Below are 26762 nucleotides of genomic sequence, written 5' to 3'. Positions count from 1 at the left end.
ATGGTCTTCGAGAAGTAATTTTTGGCCGGGTGTAGTGGCTCATACCTGTAATCTCAGTGCTTTGGGAGGCTGAGGTAGTCGCATCACTTGAGGTCAGGAGTTCAAGACCAGCCTGGCCAACAGGACGAAACCTCGTCTGTGCCAAAGTTATAAAAATTAGCTGGGTATGGTGGCACATGCTTGTAATCCTACCTTCTCAGGAGGCTGAGGTGGGAGGATCGCTGAAACTGGTAGGCAGAGGTTGCAGTGAGCCAAGATTGCACCATTGCACTCCAGCCTAGGCAGCAGAGTAAGACTGTTTCAAAAAAAATAAAGGACGTAATCTTTGAGTTGATTCTCTTTTAATTCTGGTGTTTTTGAATTCAAGTAAAGGTTTGAAAGAATTTATTGTTATTAAAAATATTTAATAATTAGTAATTTTAGTAATCGTTATTATTAGTCATACTAAAGAATTAAGAAAATATTTTACTCTTAAGGATTTTGTATAATATGGGTAGATATGCAGGTTTTTGTTTGTTGTTTGAGATAGAGTCTTACCCTGCTGCCCAGGCTGGAGTGCAGTGGTGTGACCATGGCTCACTGGCCTCAACTGCCAGGCCTCATGTGATCCTTCCACTACAGCCTCCCAAGTAGGTGGGACCACAGCTAATGCTTTGATTTTTTTGTAGAGATGAGGTCTCACTGTGTTGCCCAGGGTGGTCTTGGACTCCTGGGCTCAAGCAATCCTCCTGTCTTGTCTTCCCAAAGTGTTGGATACAGGCATGAGCCACCACACCTGACTGATATGCAGACTTTATTTCAAAATACAAAACAAAACATTAAAAAAACAGGCCAGGTGCCCCCGGTGGCTCACGCCTGTAATCCCAGCTCTTTGGGAGGCCGAGGCAGGCAGATCACAAGGTCAAGAGATTGAGACCATCCTGGCTAACACAGTGAAACCCTGTCTCTACTAAAAATACAAAAAATTAGCCAGGCGTGGTGGCGCGTGCCTGTAGTCCCAGCTACTCGGGAGGCTGAGGCAGAGAATCATTTGAACCTGGGAGGCGGAGGTTGCAGTGAGTCGAGATCGCACCACTGCACTCCAGCCTCCGTGACAGAGCGAGACTCCTTCTAAAAAATAATAATAATAAATAAATAAATAACTACAAATCATATGTTTTCCTCTGTTTGAGACTGTCTTGGCTTTTATCTGTTCTGGCCTTTTTCAAGGCAATGAAAATGTACTTTCGGTAGCAGACTATGTATTTGGTCTGTGTGACAGTCAAACAGAATAAGCTGTGTAGTATTTTTCAAAGCCAGATTGCCACACAATTACCTAGCAATTTTATATTTAAACTTTTTGTTTGTTTGTTTGAGACAGAGTCTCGCTCTGTCTCCCAGGTTGGAGTGCAGTGGCCGGATCTCGGCTCACTGCAAGTTCCGCCTCCTGGGTTTATGCCATTCTCCTGCCTCAGCCTCCTGAGTAGCTGGGACTACAGGCGCCTGCCACCTCGCCTGGCTAGTTTTTTTGTATTTTTTAGTAGAGACAGGGTTTCACCGTGTTAGCCAGGATGGTCTCAATCTCCTGACCTTGTGATCCGCCTGTCTCGGCCTCCCAAAGTGTACAGGCTTGAGCCACCGCGCCCGGCCTATATTTAAAATTTAAAAGCAGTAATCAGCAATATGTTTCTTGATGGAAGGATACACCGTAACCTATGACATACTCTTAATAGAAAGTTGAATGTAACTCAGAGTAAGTCACTCTAGATCAAGCCACTGCACCCAGCTGAGGAATTAGTTTTAAAGATATGATAATGGCCAGGCGCAGTGGCTCACGCCTGTAATCCCCGCACTTTGGGAGGATCACTTGAGGTCAGGAGTTCAAGAACACCTGGCCAACATGGTGAAACCCTGTCTCTACTAAAAATACAAAAATTAGCCAGGCATGTTGGTGCATGCCTGTAATCTCAGCTACTTGGGTGGCTGAGGCCTGAGAATTGCTTGAACTGGGACGGAGAGGTTGCAGTGAGCTGAGATTGTACCACTGCACTCCAGCCTGCGTGACAGAGCGAGACGCTGTCTCAAAAAATAAAATAAAATAAAGGTATGATAATGGTGGTGTATGTATGTAGTGAATTTTTACTTTTGCTTTCTTTCTTTCTTTCTTTCTTTCTTTTTTTTTTTGAGGTGGAGTTTTGCTCTTGTTGCCTAGGCTGGAGTGCAATGATGGTGTGATCTCGGCTTACCGCAGCCTCTGCCTCCTGGGTTCAAGTGATTCTCCTGCCTCAGCCTCTGAGTAGCTGGGATTACAGGCATGTGCCACCACGCCTGGCTAATTTTTTGTATTTTTGGTAGAGATGAGGTTTCTCCATGTTCGTCAGGCTGGTCTTGAACTCCCAACCTCAGGTGATCCGCCCACCTCAGCCTCCCAAAGTGCTGGGATTACAGGCGTGAGCCACCCCGCCCAGCCTTGTTTCTTAGGTATATTTTTGAGTTGTACACTGCAAATACTTACTGGTAAAATGTTAAATTTTCTGGAATTTGCTTTAATGAGATATGTGTGGGTGGAGAGGGGGAAGATATAGATGAGGTAAGATTGTCCATAAATTGATAGTATTGAAACAAATGATGGGTATGTGGAGTGTATTATACTTATTTTTAGATATGTATTGGATATTTTCCAAATAAAATATAAAAAAATTAGTTAGACAAGTTTATATTCAAGTTAAAATTTAGTTTTTAAATTTCAGCTACTTGGTTACCAAATTAGTATACTTACTTACCTATTCATGTTCAGGTTTTGGTCTTGGATTGAAGACTTTTCAGATGACACATGAGGTTTCATTGGGATTAAAGCCTTAACATCATTTTAATATGTGAATATTTGGATAATAGCTCCCTGACTACATCAGTGTTGCATCACACATCTCTAAAATAATTTTCATTAGTTATGTTATTATTTCAAACAGTATGTATTTTTCTAATATACATTCAGAGTATATTGTTATTTGGGGTTTATGAGTTCTTTAGGGTTTATGAGTCAATTAGAGTTATATATAGTCTCATTTTGTGCATAGCACATGCTAGAAGGCTGGGAAGATGTCTGAACCATCAGCAGAGTATTATGAGATATAATTACAATCTGGGTTAATGACTTTTCCTCCATGTACTGTGTTTTAAAATCTATTTCTAGCTCTGGCAGAATTCACAGAGGCAGATGAAGCAATGGCAGAACTCGCAATTGCTGACAACGTTTTCCTGTTCCTCACGGAATCTGTAGTGGTATCAGAATACTTTTATCAGGAAGAATTTTATATTCGCAGAGTCCATAATCTCATCACAGATTTCCTTGCACTTATGCCAATGAAGGTAAGTGTAATAATGGAGGATAAGTAAACAGTAGAAGAATTTTATAAAATAATTTAAAACTGATGAGCTTTATGTTTTAGAAACTAATAAAAATTTTTAATACAGACTAAAATTTGCTAGTAGTTGTATTACATCTTGTGAATCAGTTTGTGACTCGTGAAGTAAGTCATGAGTCTCTACAAGGTGTGAGAACATACCCTGTAGAATTTCGGTTGTACTAAATTTGTTGAGGTTTGTTTTATGGCTCGGAATATGGCCTATCTTGGTAAATGTTCTATGTACACCTGAAAGGAACACATACTTTGCTGCTGTTCTGTGGAAATACGTCCTCTTAACTGGGGATAAGTCAGTAGAAAGAAATAATTTGACACTGAATGGTTTATGAGAATGCTGCTGTGGGTAGAAAATTACTAACCCCATTCTACCCTAAGGATTAGTGCCAAGATTGCTTTATTTAATATTTTTATACATGATTTGGAAGAGGCACAGTGGAAAATTTGCATTTTATAGATAATTGTTTAGATTTTTTTTTTTTTTTGAGACGGAGTCTTGCTCTATTGCGTGCAGTGGTGTGATCTTGGTTCACTGCAATCTCCGTCTCCTGGGTAAGCGATTCTCCTGCCACAGTCTCCCAGCCGGGCGCGGTGGCGGGCGCCTGTAGTCCCAACTACTCGGGAGGCTGAGGCAGGAGAATGGCGTGAACCCGGGAGGCGGAGCTTGCAGTGAGCTGAGATCCGGTCACTGCACTCCAGCCTGGGCGGCAGAGCGAGACTCCGTCTCAAAAAAAAAAAAAAAAAAAAAAAGAAATGGGGTTTTACTGTATTGGCCAGGCTGGTCTTGACCTCTCAACCTCAGGTGATCTGCCCAGCTCGGCCTCCCAAAATGCTGGGGTTACAGGTGTGAGCCACCATACCTGGCCCGATTGTTTAGATTCTGAATTGCGGTGTATAAAAGGGCTTCAGCATGGATACAGATAAAATAATAAGGCTACTTTTGAGTAGATGGCTTGAGCTATAACTGTCATCTGAAAAGCAATTCTTAGAGCCATTTCAAACAGTTCCTTATAGTGTATGGTCTGTGTGCTGTTTTGTGCCAAAGAAGCCATCCAATGTTGGTGGGAAGTAAATGAGGGAGAAAAACATCTTTTTTGTGTTTATATTATAAAACCACCTACTTCAAATGTGTATTTTTTAAAAACACCCTAAAAGGTCTATGCTTGTAATATATTGTGCAGTTTTGATACCATATCTCCTGAAAAGTATAAATTGATTATCATAAATTTGCCCTTAAGATTCTTGTATTCTTTTTATTTTTATAGGATCTATAGTGATTTTTCTTTTTAATTCCTAAAATTGGTAATTTGTGTCTTCTCCCCTGGTTCTTAATTAACCCTGCTGGAAGTTTATTGATCTTATTGATCTTCCCAGTGAATTAGCTTTTGGCTTCATTGATTTTCTTATATTTTGCTTCACCTTTATTGATTTTTGCTCTTATGTTTATTATTTTCTTCCCTTTGCCTTGGGTTTAATTTGCTCCTTTAATTTTGTTTTTTAAGATAGAAGTTTAGGTTATTGATTTAAATCTTTATTTTTTCTAACATAAACATTTAATAATGCTGTACATTTACCTCCAATCACTGCTTTAGCTATGCCACACAAATTTTGATATGTTGCAGTTTCTTTTTTTGTTCAGTTTAATATGTTTTCTAATTTTCCTTGAGACTCCTTTGATTGACGGGTTATTTAGAAGTGTGTTGTTTAATTTCCAAATTGTTCGGAGACTTTTTCAAATCTCTGTCACAGATTTCTAGTTTAATTCCATTGTGCTCAGAGAACATACCTTGTAGAATTTCAGTTGTATTAAATTTGTTTAGGTTTGTTTTATGACTCAGAATATGGCCTATCTTGGTAAATATTCCATGTACACCTGAAAGGAACACATATTTTGCTGCTGTTCGGTGGAATGTTGTATAAGTGTCAATTAAGTCAAGTTGGTTTGCTGTTTTTCAAGTTTTCCATATCCTTACTGATTTTCTGTGTACTTGTTCTATTGAATATTGACAGAGGAGTGTTGGTATTTCCAACAATAATTGTGGATTTGTCTAGCTATGTTTTTTTTTTTTTTTTTAACAATTTGTTTCTTATTTTTGTTGGCATTTAGTTCACATAAATGTTGTGAAGCAGTGACTCTCAACTGAGGTATAATGTTCTTCAGAGTGTGTTTAGGAAATGAGTGGAGCCAGTTTTGCTTGTTATGATGACTCTGGTGTTGTTATTGATAGTTGGTAGGTAGTTCCAGGGTTGCTAAATGTCCTGGAATATTCAGGATAATCCAGCCCAGTGAAGAAATGTTATGCCCATATGTCAGTAATGTCCCCATCGAGAAACACTACAGTTAGTTCAACTTTTCTGTAGTGGAAAATGCATTGAAGTTTTAAGATATCATAAATTATGGATAGTAGTATTGCAAATAAGATTCCTGGCATGTTTCTTCATGTCACCTAAAGTGGAATAGATATTTAAACAATATATTTCTTGTATGTGATCACTTTAAGACAGTTGCCTGATTTCATTGTTATTAGTATGTACGATACATTTACATATTAAAACTATATCTAATAAATTTAATAGGTGAAACAGCTGAGGAATCGGGCAGATGAAGATGCTCGAATGATTCACATGAGTATGCAGATGGGTAATGAACCCCCCATTTCACTTAGAAGGGACCTGGAACACTTAATGCTATTGGTAAGCCATTCTATTAGAAAGCTTGTCCTCTTTCCCTCCTTTCATTATTTTTTCCCCTAACTTTGGAAAATTTCAGGTCTAATACTTTAAATGTCCTTTTTTATTGAAAGTAATTTTTGAGTCGTAGACATTTCTCTACAGTCTTTGCTTACTCTTTGCAGATTGGCGAGCTATATAAAAAGAACCCTTTTCATCTGGAGCTTGCTCTAGAATATTGGTGTCCCACAGAGCCTCTTCAGACTCCGACTATCATGGGTTCTTATCTAGGGGTGGCTCATCAGCGGCCCCCTCAACGCCAGGTAAGACTTTAGGTTTTCCTCTTTTATACTCTGGTACTGTGATAGAGAGTCTTGAAAACATGAAAGATGTTACATCCTGATTTTATTGCTGTTAACACAAATGATCACTAGTGTAACCTTTAGAGATTTACACTTTTTAAAATTTTATGTATGTATTTATTTATTTATTTTGAGACACAGTGTCACTCTGTCACCTAGGCTGGAGTGCAGTGATGCAATCTCAGCTCACTTTAGCTTTGACCTCCCAGGTGGAAGTGATCCTCCTGCCTCAGCCCCCAGAGTAGTTGGGACTACAGGCATCCACCACCACACCCAGCTAATTTTTGTATCTTTTGTAGAGATAGGGTTTCGCCATGATACCCAGGCTGGTTTGTAACTCCTGAGCTCAAGTGATCCATCTGCCTCGGCCTCCCAAAGTGCCGGATTTACAGGCATGAGCTACTGTGCCCAGCCTACTTTTCTCTTTTATAAAAGAAAATTTGAAACTCTTAAAATTTAAGTTCTGTTGATTTTGAAGTTTATGTAGTCAGTCCTTTATTGGATACTAGATATATGTTGAATTATTAGAGGCAGAAAGGCATCCAGTCTCTTTATTATTTATTTATTTTTAAAAGACAGGGTCTTGCTATGATGACCAGGCTGGTGTAGAACTCCTGGCTTCAGTCAGCCCTCCCAAAGCAATGGGATTACAGGCATGAGCCACTGTGCTCCACTTGAATTTTATTAGTATTTTAGTTCTCCATAGGCATGACAATCTTTTCAAGTTTGGGGGGATAGGAGAGGTATAAGTATTAAAGGAGAAGTCTTAAACATTTTAATTGATGGCCAAATGCCTATGAGTCTGTAGATAATATAGGCTAAAGTTCATTCTGTATTAACTTTAGTATGATGTGCAGAGGCAAATAAAATGAATTGCTATGCAGTAGCTCACACCTGCAATCCCAGTGCTTTGGGAAGCTGAGGTGGGAGGATCGCTTGAAGCCAAAATTTGAGACCTGCCTGGGCAACATAACGACACCCTATCCCTACAAAAAACACTAGCTCAGTGTGGTGTCATGAGCCTGTAGTCCTAGTTGCTCAGGTTGAGGCAGGAGCCCTGGGGTTTGAGGTTACAGTGAGATATGGTTACACTACTGCACTCCAGCCTAGGCAACAGAGTGAGACCCTGTCTCTTTTAAAAAAAAAAAAAAAAAAGTGTTGGAGGGAGATTGCCATGTAAGTGTTCATTTTGGGGGATTTCTGTTCTAGAAGTTTTTATGCCATATATTTTTTATTTTTTCTGGACTACAGATCAGATGCCTTTTTTTGTTTGTTTGTTTTGAGATGGAATTTCGCTCTTATTGTCCAGGCTGGAGTGCAATGACACAATCTTGGCTCACTGCAACCTCCTCTGCCTCCTGGATTCAAGCGATTCTCCTGCTTCAGCCTCCCGAGTAGCTGGGATTATAGGCATGCGCCACCATGCCAGGCTAATTTTGCATTTTTAGTAGAGATGGGGTTTCTCTATGTTGGTCAGGCTGGTCTCAAACTCCCTACCTTAGGTGATCCACCCGCCTCGGCCTCCCAAAGTGCTGGGATTACAGGCATGAGCCACCGCGCCTGGCCCAGATGCCACTTTTTAAACTGTATTGTTTCACTGTTTTTCCCATTTAAAAAATATGTTTTGAGCTGGGCCCGGTGCTTCACACCTGTAATCCTTGCACTTTGGGAGGCCAAGGTAGGCAGATTGCTTGTGCTCAGGAGTTTTAGACTAGTCTGAGCAACATAGCGAAACCCTGTCTCTATAAAAAATATTCTAAAAATTAGCCAGGCATTGTGGTACGTGCCTATGGCCCCATCTGCACTGGAGGCTGAGGTGGGAGGATCATTTGGGCTGCAGTGAGCTGTGATGATTGTGCTACTACATTCCAGCCTGGATGACAAAGTAAGATCCTGTCTCAAAAGAAAAAGAATGTTTTGGAGAAGGATTTATTAAAAAATTTTTGAAGTTTTTAAGAAAGCTTGCTGTTACGAAAAATTTGAAACGTGAAAGAGAGGATTATTATAAGCAATACCACATATTTTAATTTCACATCTTAAGTTACCATCTTATGATGTTTGTTTCATCTACTATATCATTATTATTATTATTTATTTATTTATTTATTTATTTTGAGACGGAGTCCCACTTTGTCGCCCAGGCTGGAGTGCAGTGGCGCGATCTTGACTCACTGCAACCTCTGCCTTCGGGTTCAAGTGATTCTCCTGCTTCAGCCTCCCAAGTAGCTGGGACTACAGGTGCATGCCACCACGCCCAGCTAATTTTTGTATTTTAAGTAGAGACGGGTTTTCACCATGATGGCCAGGATAGTCTTGATTTCTTGACCTCGTGATCTGCCCACCTCGGCCTCCCAAAGTGCTGGGATTACAGGCAGGAGCCAGTGCACCTGGCCAAACCATTGTTTAACCTAGCTGATTTAACAGTGATTTCCAGACATCAGTAGTATTTTCAGTTCTCAGTTCCAACTAGTGAGTTTGAATAATATTGTTAGTTGTTGATAATAGGTTTAAGGTATAAGGAAGAAAAAAGGGAAAATTAGGAAGTGGACTTAAAGAACAGGAGTATGGGAACGTGGCATTGGTGGGACCACAGAAGAGAATATACTTAAGTTACTATCAAAAATGATTTCAAGTTCTTAGGTCTTCATACTAATTTGGCTGGGATATAGGAACTCTAGATTTTAAGTGTACCTTTGAATTGCCAGTTGGTTTTGGATGAGTAAATGTCACGTGCCTTATATTTTAAAAATCTGAGTGGTCTTATATTTTGTGACATTGAGGCACTTTTTTTTAAATGTACTTTTATTTCATAAAGATATTATTTTATAATTGCATTAAATTGCTAACGGCAAGCTGAAACAATTTTTCATAAATAGAATATCAGTTAAATTTGTTGTGAGGGTTAAGTTAGAGCACTACTTTTAGTTTATATGTAGTCTTTATTAGCTAGTCCGTGTTGCCTTAAAGTTAAGCTATACTTTATATAAACCATTTGTTTCTCTCTTTTTCAGGTTGTCTTGTCAAAGTTTGTTAGGCAAATGGGTGACCTGTTGCCTCCAACTATTTATATTCCTTATTTGAAAATGCTCCAGGGATTGGCCAATGGGCCTCAGTGTGCCCACTACTGTTTCAGCCTACTCAAAGTCAATGGTAGTAGTCATGGTAAGGAATATGTAGATGTTGTTAAAGTTTGTTGTTATACTCTTAAGTTCAGTATCCCAGTACCTATTAAGAACATTGGTATTTGAACTAGATTCTACCAGAGGTGTAAATTATTTTCATAACAATAGGGTGAAAGAAGCACGCATACAGCTTTATGCATAGTGATGCTGTGATTATGGTCTCACAGATTGGGGAGTTTCGCCATTCTCCTTTATAAAATACAGTTCATTTTGACAAATCAGAATTAATGTATGAAAATTTTCCGTAACACATCTGGTCCACAAAGAAAGCATATGCCCTTGCCTTGTAAGTTTGATTAATTTATCTTTGTATTTTGTTTTTCTTAATTTAAGTACCTAGAATTTGTCTCTTGACCCTCTCCCAATTTTCTTACTTGATTATCAGACTGGTTTAGTTAGACCAAAAACACTGTAAAAGGGAAAAGAAATTAAGCATCTGCTTTGTTAGGTAGATATTTTTATCTTTACATGTGAAGAAACTGAGGTTTAGAGAAGTTAAGTAATTTACCCACCATCACAACTATTTGGGGAGCCGTGATGGGAGCTGAAATCGGCTTGGCTCCAAAGCCAGTGTTATGACTACTTTGTCAAGCCTGCCAGTCTTGTGTGCTGTGCTTTTGCTTCTGATGCCTGGTAGGCAATGGAGTAGTGTAATTCACAAATTAAGACTGTAGTTACCTCTTTCTTTGGGAATTCAAGCTCAACATTTGCGAATTACTCTGTGGGAAAAAGCAGCCCTGTACAGTTAGTTACATGAGAGCACAGAGAACTCTCCTGGATGTGAAGTAGGTAACTGACATCCAAAGTAAATTACCTTTCATTTACATCGGCAGTAGCCCCTTTCTTGAGTAAAAGTTAATCCAGAGGAAAAATTAATCCTGAGTTCTAGCTCACAGAGGGATTCTAACCCATTTTCAGCACACTACTTAATCCAGGACAAAGATTGCCTTTGTGCTAAGACAAAGGCAAACAAAGTTTATGGTTTTAGGCTGGGTGCAGTGGCTCATGCCTGTAATTCCAGCACTTTGGGAGGCCAAGGCAGGCAGATCGCTTGAGGTCGGGAGTTCGAGACCAGCCTGGCCAACATGGTGAAACCCTGTCTTTACCAAAAAGACAAAAATTACCAGGGCGTTGTGGTGCACACTTGTAATCTCAGCTACTTGGGAGGTTGAGATAGGAGAATTGCTTGAACCTGGGGAGTAGAGGTTGCAGTGAGCCAATATTGCCCCGCTGCACTCCAGCCTGGGTGACAGAGTGAGAACCTGTTTCAAAAAAGTTTATTGTTTTAAATTAATTTTCTCTCCATTTCCCAGCAAATGCTTAGATGTTTTTTAAAGAAAATTCTGTGCTGTTTTTCTTTATAGTTGAAAATATTCAGGGAGCAGGTGGCAGTCCTGTTTCCTGGGAACATTTCTTTCACTCCTTGATGCTTTACCATGAACACCTTCGGAAGGATCTTCCAAGTGCAGATAGCGTTCAGTACCGTCACCTTCCTTCCCGTGGCATCACCCAGAAGGAGCAAGATGGATTGATTGCTTTTTTGCAGCTCACATCTACCATCATTACTTGGGTAGGTAACTCATCCCCAGCATAATTTTATTTTTATTATAGCACAGTAGCATTTTAAGAGCCCCAAACATTTTCTTTTAATTTAAGAGTAATAAACTTAGCCTATGTAGATAGACAGATACATAGCATTCTGCCCTTAAGTTTTTTGTTTTTTGATCTCTAGAGGGTGTAAGTTATGGTAGCCCTGCTCATTGGCATAATCTTAGTATAAAAGTAATAGCCTGAGCCTGAAAGAAAATAGTCATAAGGGCAAATTAGAACTGGTTGTTGGATGCATATGCTTCTAGGTTTCCAGCATAGGTGTAGAGGTGTATGTGTGCATTTATGTGTGTATACATAAAGAATATTGTAATTAAAAATTATTTACTGAATTATTTTTCCTCTCCTTATGCCAAACCATTTTACCTGCCACTACCAAATTGGTCTTTGTAAAAAACATTATTTTCATGACTGTATGTAATTTCCCAACTCGGAAATATCTTTTAGTTATGTCTATTGTTCACTAGAATAGTCTGACATTCTCTCTGAAGGGTAGGAATAGGAACTTCTAAGTTTTTGGCTTTTCTAATAGTACTTAACATTATTAGGCATCAAAATGTCAGTTATTAACTATTTCTCACTGAATTAAAATGGAGATGAGAGGGGAGGATAGGGAAAGGTTAGTTAACATACAAAGTAACACATAGAGAAGAAGAAAGTTCTAGTGTTCTATAGCACTATAGGGTGAATATAACTAGCAGTAATTCATTGTATATGTTCAAAAGCCAGAAGAGAGGATTTTGAATGTTCCCAACACAAAGAAATGAGAAATGTTAGATGATGGGTATCCTAATTACCTTGATTTGATCATTACATATTGTATACATGTATCAAAATATGACTCTGTACCCTGTAAATATATATAGTTATTACATATCAACGAAAAATGAAAAAAAGTTATGATACTTGGTACTGTATATCTCCATATTTTCGAGAAAAGGACAAGATTTTTTTTCATTCATACTTTATATTGCAGTATAATATATTGTTCCAGAAAGGATTTAAAATGCCTAGGTAAGATTTATCCAACCCTTGCAGACCATTTATCTTTGTTTGTATTATTTCTCATACTTGGAACTGCAAAAGTAATTCTACAAAGTCTGTTTCTCTTCCAGTTTTTTACTTTGAATGAATGAGTGACCTGATTTGATGTGTTGGTAGACTTCAAACATAAATGATAGGCTTATTTTTGTTTTAGTATATATTAAACCTATGAGGACTCAGTATAAATGATAGCAATTTAGATAATTGCTGGTCATTTTCTTAACTTTTAAAAATGGAAAGTCTTGTTCTTTTTGTGTCAATTCTTAGAGTGAAAATGCTCGCTTGGCACTCTGTGAACATCCTCAGTGGACCCCTGTTGTGGTGATTCTGGGACTCCTCCAATGCAGTATTCCCCCTGTCCTAAAAGCTGAGCTACTGAAGACACTCGCAGCTTTTGGAAAATCTCCTGAAATTGCTGCTTCCCTCTGGCAGTCATTGGAATACACTCAGGTAGGGCTCTGAAGTCCCATATTTATATTATCCCAATGTGGAAAGTTGGGCTTGATAATACCATAGAAGCAAGAGCATTCGATTGGAATTTATAGTACATCATGAACATCCCCACTAGAGTTACGGTTTAGGGACTGAGCATAGCAATAGAAACTAATAGACTTGGGTTTTTTTCTTAGATTGGTTGATAACTTCGCTAGATTACCAGAGATTGGTTCTTCATGTACTGTACCTCTCTGAAGACCTTATTTTTCAATGTCTATAAGATATTACTAGATGGACAGAATTCCACCACTCTGTCTTTAAACCAGGCTGATGTAAGCCCTCACAAGTCACCTGCACTCATTAAATGTGGGGAATGTTTGTTTTTCTTATCTGCTCTTTCCTGCCCTATACCAGAAGAGTGAAGTATCTCTATATAGCTACATGGTCACTGGGGTTGTTTTTCCATTAAAGGGCAGGTGTAACTGTCAAGTTTGCACATAATTTTTTTTTTTTTTTTTTTTAAGACAGGGTCTCACTCTGTTGGCAAGGATGGAGTGAGTGCAGTTGTGTGATCTCAGCTCACTGCAGCCTCCACCTCCCGGATTCAAGTGATTCTTGTGCCTCAGCCTCCTAAGTAGCTGGGATTACAGGCTTGTGCTACCATGCCCTGCTAATTTTTGTATTTTTAGTAGAGATGGGGTTTTGTCATGTTGTCCAGGCCGGTCTTGAACTCCTGGCTTCAAGTGATCTGCCCTCCTTGGCCTCCCAAAGTGCTGGGATTACAGGTGTGAACCACCACACCTAGCCTGCAGAGAAATTTTAACAGCATTTAGAATACTTTTTATTGGTGTTTATGAAGGTTTATTTTCAGGACCATAATCTTAACTTTGGGCAGAAAAGGAATGTTACAGTTTGATTTTTTGACTTCCGTACCCTGAGGGAATGTACCTATGCTGATGTGGGGAAGTAAATGGATGATATAATGTTTGAAGTCTCCTTAACTTCAAAATTATTAACATTCTTTTCTCTAAAGATAAGCTCCGTTAAAAATTTTCTATCAGGTGTAATTATTTTATGTGTGATAAAATAAAAAAGGAAAATATGGATGCGCTTTATAGACGTATCTCTAGGAAAATGGTTAGGTGGGATTATGTCTGTCTTGGAAGTAATACAACTTAAGAGAGTCTGAGATTCTAACTCATTATTCATAGAAGCAAAAATTTTTTTTTAAGATGGAGTTTTGCTCTTGTTGCCCAGGCTGGAGTGCAATGGTGTGATCTCGGCTCACTGCAACCTCCGCCTCCTGGGTTCAAGCGGTTCTCCTGCCTCAGCCTCCCGAGTAGCTGGGATTACAGGCATGCACCACCACACCTGGCTAATTTTGTATTTTTAGTAGAGACGGGGTTTCTCCATGTTGGTTAGACTGGTCTTGAACTCCCGACCTCAGATGATCTGCCTGCCTCGGCCTCCCAAAGTGCTGGGATTACAGGCATGAGCCACCATGCCCAGCCGGAAGCAACCATTTTGAAGCAGTGAAGTACTCTAGATTATTTTCTAACATATGTATCCTGAAGATGTTATTGATACTTAGTTAACATAATAATTAACGGAGTTAGGGTTTGCTGAGAGGCTGAGTAACTTTTGGCTTACTATTGATACTTCACCTTTTGATTCCTGAGTGTACCAATACTTACTAGTGTCTTACAGGCTTAGTGCTTCTTTACACCTGAAATCAAGTGTGATTGGGTTTAGACATTTGTATCCTTAGAGCAACACTATTGTTTTTAAAGGATTCTACCTGATTAGTATACTTTTGATTTGCAAGAAGGTAAAGTATCATGACAGCAGCATTATTTATTATACCATAAACTACTTAGGCCCATATCAAGGTCTGGACAGAACATCTTAAGTCAAAACTTCAGCCTCCTTTAACAAACCCGTTCTTAAGAAGTTTATTGGCTGGGCGCAGTGACTCACACCTGTAATCCCAGCACTTTGGGAGGCCAAGGCGGGCGGATCACCTGAGGTCAGAAGTTTGAGACCAGCCTGGCCAACATGGTGAAACCTTGTCTCTACTAAAAGTACAAAAAAAAAAAAAAAAATTAACTGGGTATGGTGACACATGCCTGTAGTCCCAGCTACTTGGGAAGCTGAGGCAGGAGAATTGCTTGAGCCCAGGAGACGGCAGTTGCAGTGAGCTGAGATCATGCTACTGTACTCCAGCCTGGCCGACAGAGCGAGACTCTGTCTCAAAAGAAAAAAAAAAGGAAAGAGAAAAAGAAGTTTACTTTTTGGGTTTTTTGTGCCATCAGTAGGATTAGTTAACAGTCCAGTATCTTGAACACTGGTGAGATTTCATCCCATAAATCCTTTTTAAAGATTCATTTCCTAGAATATCTGAGAGGAAATTTGCTGAAAAAATGTCTTGTGTGCTCTTAGAAACTACCAATTTTTAGAACCCCAGGCAGTCAAAAGTTCTATCGCAACCTGACAGAACTGCTAACGAAAGTCCATCCAGGGACTAATTGATTGTCTTTTTGATGGACATTGTGAGATCTGTGGGTCCAGTGGGATATGTGACTATTATATTGCAAAGCCACTAATATTCATTGATGAATAAGGAGTGCTTCTGACATCTACTTCTTACTATTTTAAGATACTGCAGACCGTGAGGATTCCAAGCCAGAGGCAAGCTATTGGTATTGAGGTAAAGTTTTCCTTTTAGTTTAAATGCTAATTCATTCATGCATGTAATGATAAGAAGTCTATGAATCATTCTTACCCTTTTATGTTTCCATAATTTTCAAATTTAATGTATTTTTATTTGAAGGGTTTTCTAATCAGTGTTGAAATAGAGATGAAACTTTTAATAAAAGGAACCAAAATATTTAGTGTTTCAGAGGTAGAAAAGGATGTTACATGGCAGCCATCCAAATGGAAAGTTCTTGATTTTAACTCAATTTAATTAGATTACTTGAGTCAACCTGAAATGAGAATTGTTTTCTTTTCTCTCTAATTCTCCCTCTCTTTTAAAAGAAACTTTAAAGATTTCTGTTTTTAATTCAAGTTTGGGGACAATAAGTGGGAATTTGGAGTTCTTCCATCTGACTCATCTGGATTCATGTAATACTTTTTTATCTTTTCCTCTAAATGAAAAACAGAAATATCTGTTATGTCTTTTGGTGTGAGTTAGCACTATTAATAAGTTAATGTCTGCATAATACTTTGCACTTCATAGCTAATAGTTTTTATTACCAAGTTTTCTTTCTTTTTATTTGGAAGGTTGAACTAAATGAAATAGAATCCCGGTGTGAAGAATACCCGTTGACTCGGGCCTTTTGCCAGCTCATTAGTACCCTGGTGGAGAGCTCATTTCCTTCTAATTTGGGTGCTGGACTGCGGCCCCCTGGCTTTGACCCTTATTTGCAGTTCCTTAGAGACTCTGTGTTTCTACGATTCCGTACGAGAGCTTACCGGAGAGCAGCTGAAAAGGTTATGTTCAGAGAAAAACTTTCATCTCCTTATGCATTTCCTGCTTTTCTTTTATCAAAAGTATACAGTGCCAAATTCATGTTAGCTTTTGAAAGGGGGTAAAATTCACAGTCTTTATTTTGAAATATCTATGGTCTGATTAGTTTATGTGCACTAAAAAATAAATTTGATCATGAAAACCCAAGCACTGACATTAGTCATCATTAATCTAATCGATAGGAGTTCATATTCAGATCCTTTTTGACTGAAATGGAACAAAAAATGTCACATTTGTTGGAAACACACTACTACTGCTAATTGGAATGGTTTAGGTTAGGGATTGAAATAAGTTTAAACTTGCACACCAGTTTCTATTGATTAGTGGCACTGGATTGTGGAGTATTGGCTTAGGGGGAAGGAATATTGTAATCCATTAGGCATGTCTGCCATGGATAGAGGCTGAGAGAGCACTGATCTTTATGACACATTTGCTCTAGTTGCAAGACACTAACCAGTGAGCTTATATATATCATTTTATATAATTCCAATATTACCATGAGGCAGGTACTATTTAATATTCCCGTTTTACAGATGGAGGCTTAGCAAGGTTAAGGAACTTGCCTAAGGTCCAGGACCAGGATTTGAACCTAGGACTCTGATTCCAGATCCAAGCTCATAACCACTAAGCTATGTAAGAGACTCTTCTAGGTTCTGATGTAATTCACATTAGTCTATAATACTGTTTATTAACCTTAAATAATACTCTTGGTTGTATCTTATAGGAACATTTCTGCTTTATTTTGGTAGTTGGCTGTTTTTGACCCTGTTGGGTTTTTTTGTGTTGTATTAATGATGATAAACATAATTTAGTTAATGCAAATTTGGAGAAATTAGGAAAATACAAAAAATATAAGAAAAAGGCAAGGTACAGTGGCTTACGCCTGTAATTCCAGCACTTTGAGAGACCGAGACGGGTAGATCACTTGAGGTCAGGAGTTCCAGACCAGCCTGACCAAACTGGTGAAATGCTGCCTCTACAAAAATACAAAAATTAGCTAGGCATGGTGGCGCACAGCTGTAATCCCAGCCACTTGGGAGGCTGAGGCAGGATAATTGCTTGAACCAGGGAGGCAGAGGTTGCAGTGAGCTGAGATCACGCCAATGCACTCCAGCCTGGGCGGCAGAGCGAGACTCCATCTGAAAAAATATATATATATATATATTTATATGTATGTGTGTGTGTGTATATATGTGTGTGTGTGTGTATATATGTATATGAAGAAATGATACCATCCTTAATTTTGTTGCCAAGGGAAGAATAACTACTTTTAGTCTTTTTTTTATGCCTGTACACTTAATTAACATTTGAGATAATTAGTTATATTACTTTGTGTTTCTTTTTTGTCCACTTAGCATCATGGGGATTTTTTTTCATATCCTAGGATATTCTTTGAAAATAGTCTTTTTAGGCTGGGTGTGGTGGCTCACACCTGTAATCCCAGCACTTTGGGAGGCCAAGGCGGGTGGATCACAAGGTCAGGAGATCAATACCATCCTGGCTAACACGGTGAAACCCTGTCTCTACTAAAAATACAAAAAAATTAGCCGGGCCTGGTGGCGGGCACCTGTAGTCTCAGCTACTCAGGAGACTGAAGCAGGAGAATGGCGTGAACCCGGGATGCGGAGCTGGCAGTGAGCCGAGACCACACCACTGCATTCCAGCCTGGGTGACAGAGCAAGACTCTGTCTCAAAAAAAAAAAAAAAAAGAAAATAGTCTTTTTAGTGACTGCATAAAACCTATTACTTGTATCTAGCATAGTTTATTCACTGACCTGTCATTGGATATAGCTTGTTTTTGATATTTAGACACAAATAATTGAAGTTCTTTTTTTTGTCAATTGCATTAGCATTTTGGCTTGCCAGGTTGTAAAAAGGAACACTGAGATGGAGTATAAATTTTACTTAAGCTCTAGAACTACCTTATTGACATATATTTCCTGATGGGAAGAAAACAATCACAGCAACCATGCCTCATGAATAAAGTCATTTCAGATGAATAATGAGTGCTGATAATTACAGCACTCATTTCATCAAAATGTTCTGGTACTTTTTTTACAGTTGTTTTAAATGTCTTATATGCTTTTTCTTAAAAAGATCATTGTGATCTGAGTATTTAGAGCATTAGTCAGCCATATTCTCTCCAGATGCCATCACTTTTCACCCATGCAGAGCCAGACTTCAAGTGTTGCTGCTTTTCCCTAGCTGCCATTCATTTCAGTTCCACCCCTACTTACTCTAAAAAATTTTCCCTCAATGTTGTGAATTTGTTTTACTTGAAAGTGTTCTTAAGATCTAATTTATATGACTATTTTAGGACACTAACTGCTCACACAAACAGTGCTTTGGATTGAGATAAATAACAAGGTGTTAGAGGCAATCAGTATGTTTACCAGTCCTAAATCCATTATTATGTGGTAATATGCCTTTTTTATTTAAATAAATTTTTTTGAACATTTTGGAAAGTGCAAAACAGTGAATAATATAAAAATAATGAAAAAGTCACTTTATAGTCCCATTTTCTAACTCAGCCTTGATACAATTAATGTGCAGTGGAAATAATAATTTTAAAATAGTAATTCAAAAAACCACCCTGTCTACAATGACCAGCACAGTCTTATTAAAATTCTATGTAGGGGAGTTTTTAAGCAAAGTTTTAATTTTACTGGCTATGCGGTTGTATATAATTTTTTTGGCATAGGTATTTTTCTTTACTGGTACATAGCTTTTAAATACATTTTGAACAAGAAGGCGATAATGGGATTCTTTGGGGCAAGCCTACCAGTGATTGTGTCTTCTTACCTTCTTTGACTATAGCCATGGATGGAACCCTGGTCTAAGAACGAGAAGGCCTGGGCTCGACTTTCAGCCTGTTTGCTGCCAGACTTTATGGTCTTGGGGAATTCATTCACTGCTTTGAGCTTCACTTGCTTCACTTATAAGGAGTTTAGATGAGATGATTTCTCAGATTCCGTGCAGCCGAGCATCTTAGAGAAAATGTGAAATATTTGGCACTTGAAAAGTGTCCAAATTTGATGTTTAATTATAAATTGAATATGACTAGATACTAAATGTTGTCAATGTATTAATGAATTCCAAACATCTATAAAAATATATCTTTAAGAATAATGAATTAAAAATATTTTACCTTGAAAATGAGCCAATTCATTATCTTTTAGCAAAATAAAGCAACATGAATTGGGATTTCTATATTGCTTAGCCTAAGTGAATAAAGTAGATAAGAAACTTCACTCATTTACTGGCAAAAGAAGGGGAAAGAGGGAAAAGCCTTGCAAGGCCACCACCTTGGTCTGTTTTATTGTTGTTGACATATTTGTATCTTTCTATAGTGGGAAGTTGCTGAGGTGGTTTTGGAGGTGTTTTATAAATTGCTCAGAGATTATGAGCCTCAGCTTGAAGATTTTGTAGACCAGTTTGTGGAACTACAAGGTAATTTAATTCTGTCACTTTCAAATAAGGCATCAATTATTTATAATTTATAAATTATGACTATGTGATACATAAATTTAAAATTATACTTTTAAATTAGAATTTAATCTTTTGTTTCATTGTTTTGATCATTTTAATTTTTCTGTTCAAGAGAAAAAATTATTGAATGGAAGATCAAGAACACTGCATTACAGTTTCTTTAATGAGTTAACAGAATAGTTGACTGCCTGCTTCATGCAGATTCGCCCTTAGGAGAATTACTGTTGTGTTTCTAAATTGAAACTTGCCTTTATCTATTTAGATGCCATCTAATTTATAAGTCTCATACATTTCATATAAATCAAGGGTGTGACAAAAATACTAACCCATCATCTCTTGGAAAATGTTATGTTCTATTTAGGAGAAGAAATCATAGCCTATAAGCCACCTGGATTTAGTCTGATGTATCATCTGCTGAATGAGTCACCAATGTTGGAGCTTGCTCTCAGTTTACTGGAAGAAGGAGTTAAGCAGCTTGACACCTATGCCCCCTTTCCTGGTATATATTTAAAAGTCTTCATGTCTTGCAAACAGTTTTGATGTTTTCATCTTTTGTAAACTGAGAATTTGAAATAGATGATCTCTGAGGTCATTTTTCCCTGTAAGATTCTCTCTCTGTATCTGAAGTGGTGTTTTCAATGAATCATTTAAACGAGAGTGTATTGTAAGTAAAAACAGACTAAAGTACAGAGAGATTCTCAGTATAACTGTGTTTCACTGCAGGGTCTTTTGTAAGTGAAATGATCTTTCTATCATTTTAACATCTTTAACATCCCCAACTTTAAAATACTTTTTTGTCCATCGCCCCTCCTCCTTCCCCATAATATTTTTAAAAGCACTTACTATAGTGCCTGATACATAGTGGTCAATACATTTTACTTGTTATTATTACCACTAATTATTATTTATTGAGTGCTTACTATGTATTTGGCTCTTTTAAAAGCACATCGCATGTATTAATGCATTCAATCTATTCAAAAATATGTTAGATCTTATTATTTTCATTTAAAAAATAAAGAAGCTGAAATACAAAAAGTTACACTGGCTTTCCCTAGCAAATGTGGGAACTGGGATTTCAACCTAGTCAGTTTGGCTCCAGAGCTCATGCTTTTTACCATGATGCTATATTACCTTTACTTAATGTGGGTATGATCAAAATGAGAAAAGAGATTCTAAACATATGAACAATAACTGTATAGTCAGAATATACAGGTAAGAAACTATAAGAAAAATCAGGCCACAGTTTTAAATTTGGTCAGTAAGATTATGGGTGATCCTTGTTTCTGTTTTCTGCTTTATTTTCCACAATGATTTTGTCTTACTTTAGATCAGAGTTTCTCAATTTTGGCACCATTGACAGTTTGGGCTGAATAATTCTTTGTTGTGGATGATGTCCTGTGTATTGTAAGCTGGATGCCAGTAGCACATTTCCAGTTATGATAACTAGAAGTGCCTCCAGACATTGTCAAATGTCCCTTGGGGCTCAGTCACCCCATTGAGAACCATTGGTCTAAACAATAAGGGAAAAGATAAAGGAGAAGTGACTTGAGAATCCATTCCATGGAAGTATTCTGGATTGCAAAATAGCAGTAACTTGCCTAGATGAATGGTTTTGTGAAGTTGGAATTGAAAGTTTGAAACAACGAGAGCTTAAGTCTCTAGGTTTTGCTGCTGAAAGTTGGAAACAAGAGTCTAAATCTCTAAATTTGAAAATCTAAAACTTGTCATTTGTCTTGTTTTCCCAAGAATTGACTGTGAGTTTTTAAGATAAATTTAGAACTTTCTAACTTTATTTTTGGTTGATAGGGAAAAAACACCTGGAGAAAGCAGTACAGCATTGCCTTGCACTTCTCAATCTTACTCTGCAAAAGGAAAATCTTTTTATGGACCTTCTAAGAGAAAGTCAACTGGCTCTAATAGTCTCTCCTTTAGAACAGCTTTTGCAGGGAATTAATCCCAGAACTAAGAAGGCAGATAATGTGGTAAACATTGCCAGGTAAGTTACCTTTGTAGGTAGAGAAATGAAATAAACAGACAGACATTCTAGCTTTGATTTTCAAATCTGGTTAGATATCTAGTGCATTACTTTTTTTTCTTTTTGCCTCATTTTACTTTTTTTTTTTGAGACAGAGTCTCGCTTTGTCGCCCAGGCTGGAGTGCAGTAGCATGATCTCAGCTCACTGCAACCTCCGCCTCCTGAGTTGAAGTGATTCTCCTGCCTCAGCCTCCTGAGTAGCTGGGATTACAGGTGAGCACCACCATGCTCGGCTAATTTTTGTATTTTTAGTAGAGACGGGGTTTCACCATGTTGGTCAGGCTGGTCTCGAACTCCTGACCTCATGATCCGCCAGCCTCAGCCTCCCAAAGTGCTGGGATTATAAGTGTGAGCCACCACGCCTGGCCTCATTTTACTCGTGCCTTCTCTAGCTACCCTGATATTAATTACTCTGAACCTTACAATTTCTTCCATGTTCTAAAAATCCAAGTCTTTTTTTTTTTTTTTTTGGAGACAGAATTTCGCTCTGTCACCCAGACTGGAGTGCAGTGCTGCAATCTTGACTCACTGTAATCTTCGCCTCCCAGGCTCAGGTGATTCTCCCACCTCAGCCTCCCAGGTAGCTGGGACTATCGATGTGCACCTCCACACCCAGCTAATTTTTGTATTTTTAGTAGAGATGGGCTTTCACCATATTGGCCAGTCTGGTCTCAAACTTCTGACCTCAAGCAATCTGCCCACCTCAGCCTCCCAAAGTGGTGGGATTACAGGATTACAGGTGTGAGCCACCGTGCCCAGCCGAAATCTCTAAGTCGAAAATGACAATATTGTCTGCCTCCTGTAGGGAAACTAGGTGTTTAGAGGATGGGGCTGGACAGGAAGCAAACTTGGCACAGAAAACTTGAGCTTTCTGGTGGTTTAATATTCCATGGCTTGTAGAAGCATCACCCCAATCTCTTGCTTTCAGTGCCGCATGGCATTTTCCCTGTGTGTGTATGTTTGTGTCTGAATTTACCCTTTTTATGAGGACACCAGTCATATTTTATTAGGGCCCTCCCTAATGACCTCGTCTGAACTTCTTTGACTATGTATGCAAAGACCTTACTTCCAAATAAGGTCACTGGGTTAGCCAGACTTTACGTAAGGATTTTGGGGCCAGGGACATGATTCAACCCCTAACAGACTGCATCTGTTTAGAAGGGGACAACTTTTTCTAATTTACCTCAAAGTGCTGTGTGGGCAGGGGAAGCCCTGGTTCTAAATTTTCTTTATTGGGAATAGTGAGACACCAAAATTTTATCGCTGTTCCTCAAATGTTTTCTTTTTTTAAAGATACTTGTATCATGGCAATACTAATCCAGAATTGGCTTTTGAAAGTGCCAAGATCCTCTGTTGTATCTCTTGCAACTCTAATATTCAGATAAAGTTGGTTGGAGATTTCACACATGACCAGGTAACTGATTTTGTTGCTGTTGTTATTTTTTGGTGCATTGTGCATTTTGACTATATATGAAAGTTATAGTGTCTATAGAGGTATCATATTCTTGGTTGTGGAAAAATTCATTAAGAGTAAGTATATTTCTATAGGATGGGTGAAAACCTATCCACGAACTTGGCTATAACTTATCTTTGAAGATGATGCTATTCACAGTGTTACTGCATATATTATAGTATGTGACTGTATAGCCTAACACAACCACTGCTACTCTAGGCACGTTTAAAATTATTAGGTTTGCTGTAACTTGTTTGTTTACTGCTCCCGACCTGTCAGTTGCCTGTGTTCTAAGTGAGCCTCTGCAGTTCTGGATATCTCATTGTTGTAAGTTGTCTACTTCACTGGTTTTCTTGTGATCCACCTGTGTGTCACTTCATTTGATAACACTGCAGAGTGTTTTTAGGAGTTCCTCTTTTTATTCATTTTATAATAGTTCTGTTCACTGAATACCTACAATTGCTGAATCTGCTTTTTTTCTTTATGAACATTTCATCCCATTGTCTTTATGTTGGCAGTCACTGCTTTAGCTAGTTGAAGAATTTTTATTTTTCTTCTTTTGATACAGGAACTCGCTCTGTCACCCAGGCTGGAGTGCAGTGGCACAATCTCAGCTCACTGCAGCCTCTGCCCCCAGGCTCAAGCGATCCTACAGGCACATGCCACCACACCCAGCTAGTTTTTTTGTATTTTTTTGTAGAGACAAGATTTTACCATGTTGCCCAGGCTGGTCTTGAATTCTAGAGCTCAAGCAGTGTGCCCACCTCGGCCTCCCAAAGTGCTGGGATTACAGGCATGAGCCACCGTGCCTGGCCTCGTTGAAGGATTTTGTTGTGTAGTCCTTCATAGAGTCCCTGTTTTAAAATAAGGACTCTTCTGGCATGTTGATGGCACAGATCTTCTTTTGTGTTATAGTCCCTCACATCTAGTACCTTTAGTATCCCTAGATACCACTATCTGTCAGTAGTAACCTCTAGTTGTGATTACTTAGATGACTCCACTTATTTCTAAGTTCCCTTTGGAGTGGTGGTACCACCCATCATGAGAACCACCATAAGTGTAAATCTCATCTGTGGCTTACGGATGAGGTTTATGAAACCATGTGATAATCAGGGGATGCTATAGGTTTTTGATGTGCTGATTTTTTTTGGTCGATTTTGGTATAAATTATTATTATTGATTTAACATCCTCCTAGATTATTAAAGGCAAAATCAGCTCAGAAATAGAAAACGAGTGATAAGTAATACATTTCTAAAGAGAGAAGATGAAAATTTTATTTTACGTTTTAGTTAAGATCTCATAACATTGACTGTATAATGAAGAGCTCAGTAAACAGTTTCATGTGATTTTTTTAACTAGCTTGATTCTTTGGGAAGGAAAATTAGGAAGCAAGTTTTGAAATCAATAAATTTATAAAACTTTTGTTTCTTTAATTATTTGTATGGAGAGCTAAATTATGGCAACTTAAGGAACTGAGTTTTCTATTAAAAATTTAACTAAAATGTAAATACCTAAGCAGATTTGCCTATTTTTCTTTATGGATGAATGTTTATACATGTATCAATCATAGTTTTTCTAATATTTAGAAACCTGTAGTAATTTGTCATTTTTTACCTTCATGTTACTTCAGAGTATAAGTCAGAAACTAATGGCTGGATTTGTGGAGTGTTTGGATTGTGAAGATGCAGAAGAATTTGTACGTCTGGAAGAGGGTATGCGTTAGATTAATGTGCATACATGCATTCTTTTACTTTTTATATATGCTTAATTTAAAGATAGCACTTGTAATTGTTAACTGTTTAGTGATGGTGTAAGAGAAATTGAGAATTTGCTAGAATACAGGTTGAGAATACAAAGTTCAGAATAAAATCTGAAACGTTTTGAGCACCACCAACTTGACTGTCAAAGGAAATGCTCATTGGTTCATTTTGGATTTTGAATTTTTGGATTAGGGATGCTCAACCTGTATAATGCAAATATTCTAAAATTCAAAAAATCTGAAATCTGAAGCACTTCTAGTCCCATACATTTCAGATAAAGGGTACTCATCTTGTAAATTTATAAGGTTTTTAGGATTCCTCTTTAAATAAATCTGAAACGAATGTGATAGATAATCAGGCAAATGATCTAAAGAAAATATGGAGATATGGAATACAAGTTTTGTATTTTTTATTTGACTTATGTTATTTTTCCATTGTTTTGTGATTTCTGCATTAAGGGTCAGATCTTGAAAAGAAATTAGTTGCAATTCGTTATGAAACAAGAATCCACATCTTGAATCTTCTCATTACCTCTCTGGAATGCAATCCACCCAATCTTGCTCTCTACTTGTTGGGCTTTGAATTGAAGAAACCTGTCAGTACTACAAATCTACAAGATCCAGGTATAGCCTAAGACATAAAGGCATTTCTTTCCATCCATATTTGTGTATCCCAGGGGTCATTTATTGCATTCTGGGCTCATGGGATAATTCATTCAAAGAAAAAGTGTATGAAAGGTAAGGTGATGGATGGGTCAGTCCTTAGGGCTTAGAACAAACTGGACAAACTGAGCTATAGAGAATCAGCCTTTATCAATTTTCCGTATCAGTATTTGAAAGAGTGTTTACAGTACAGCATATATTTACAGAATTTAACTTTTGAAAAGGCAATCTAAGATTTTAATGCAGAAATTCTAAAAGAAAAGTTGAATTTCTTTTTGGTTTATTGTAGGAGTGTTAGGTTGCCCTCGGACATGCCTTCACGCCATCCTAAACATCTTGGAGAAAGGAACGGAAGGGAGAACAGGCCCAGTGGCAGTGCGAGAATCTCCTCAACTGGCTGAGCTATGTTATCAGGTACACAGAAAACTGGGTTTTGTGGTACTTAATAGAAGAAACTTGACTAGGTACATGAGTACACCACAGATATGACAGTATAACAGTAGGACTTAGTTGAAATGAGTTCATTTAGCAGTTTGACCTGTCTTTCATTTGTGGATAAAATCCATAAAGCACAAACCCCAAGATATTATAGATCCAAATCTTATGTTAATCACTTGAAAAATGGAGGAAATAGATTTTTGTGATGGATTTTTACCAGCAGTTTAGAAACTTTTCAACAGTGCTGTGTTTAAAGTAGCTCCTTCTGATGGGTCAGAAGACCTGTGGTTCCCATCTCTGCCCCATGATAGGCAAAGTCACCTTGGGCATGGCATGAAATGTCTCTGAGTCTGAGTTTTTCAATCTGAAATGGACTGTTGAGAGACTTCAATGAGAATGTAAGTGAAAGCACTTTTTTTTTTAAGATGGGGTCTCACTGTCACCCAGGCTGGAGTGCAGTGGTGTGATCACAGCTTATCGTAGCCTCAACCTCCCCTGGATCAAATGATCCTCTACCTCAGCCTTCCAGGTAGCTGGTACTATATGTGTGTCCCACCATGCCTGACTAATTTTTGTGTTTTTAGTAGAGATGGTGTTTTGCCACGTTGCCCAGGCTGGGAAAGCACTTTTTTTTTTTGATACAGAGTCTCGTTCTGTCGCCCAGGCTGGAGTACAGTGGCATGATCTCAACTC

The 26762-nt window shown here is 38.1% G+C and overlaps 1 protein-coding gene across 1 annotated transcript in view; it reads left to right on the top strand.

Moving 5' to 3' along the window:
- The window catches only part of NUP205 (nucleoporin 205kDa), a 92807-nt gene that overhangs the window by 21593 nt on the left and 44452 nt on the right, over nt 1-26762 (top strand). Inside the window, exons 8-22 of the mRNA XM_012000119.1 lie at nt 3173-3348; nt 5979-6095; nt 6257-6394; nt 9445-9595; nt 10980-11185; nt 12535-12717; nt 15359-15409; nt 15985-16194; nt 19582-19681; nt 20082-20219; nt 21527-21716; nt 23049-23169; nt 24840-24921; nt 25428-25592; nt 25921-26045. Coding sequence (XP_011855509.1) covers nt 3173-3348; nt 5979-6095; nt 6257-6394; nt 9445-9595; nt 10980-11185; nt 12535-12717; nt 15359-15409; nt 15985-16194; nt 19582-19681; nt 20082-20219; nt 21527-21716; nt 23049-23169; nt 24840-24921; nt 25428-25592; nt 25921-26045 — 2153 coding nt within the window. The remainder of the gene's footprint in view (nt 1-3172; nt 3349-5978; nt 6096-6256; nt 6395-9444; nt 9596-10979; nt 11186-12534; nt 12718-15358; nt 15410-15984; nt 16195-19581; nt 19682-20081; nt 20220-21526; nt 21717-23048; nt 23170-24839; nt 24922-25427; nt 25593-25920; nt 26046-26762) is intronic.

This window comes from Mandrillus leucophaeus, unplaced genomic scaffold (assembly GCF_000951045.1).
Source record: "Mandrillus leucophaeus isolate KB7577 unplaced genomic scaffold, Mleu.le_1.0 Scaffold619, whole genome shotgun sequence".
In the NCBI taxonomy this organism is placed as follows: Eukaryota; Metazoa; Chordata; class Mammalia; order Primates; family Cercopithecidae; genus Mandrillus; species Mandrillus leucophaeus.
The sequence above is the reverse complement of the archived record's forward strand: the minus strand, read 5'-3'. Positions and strand labels throughout refer to the sequence as shown.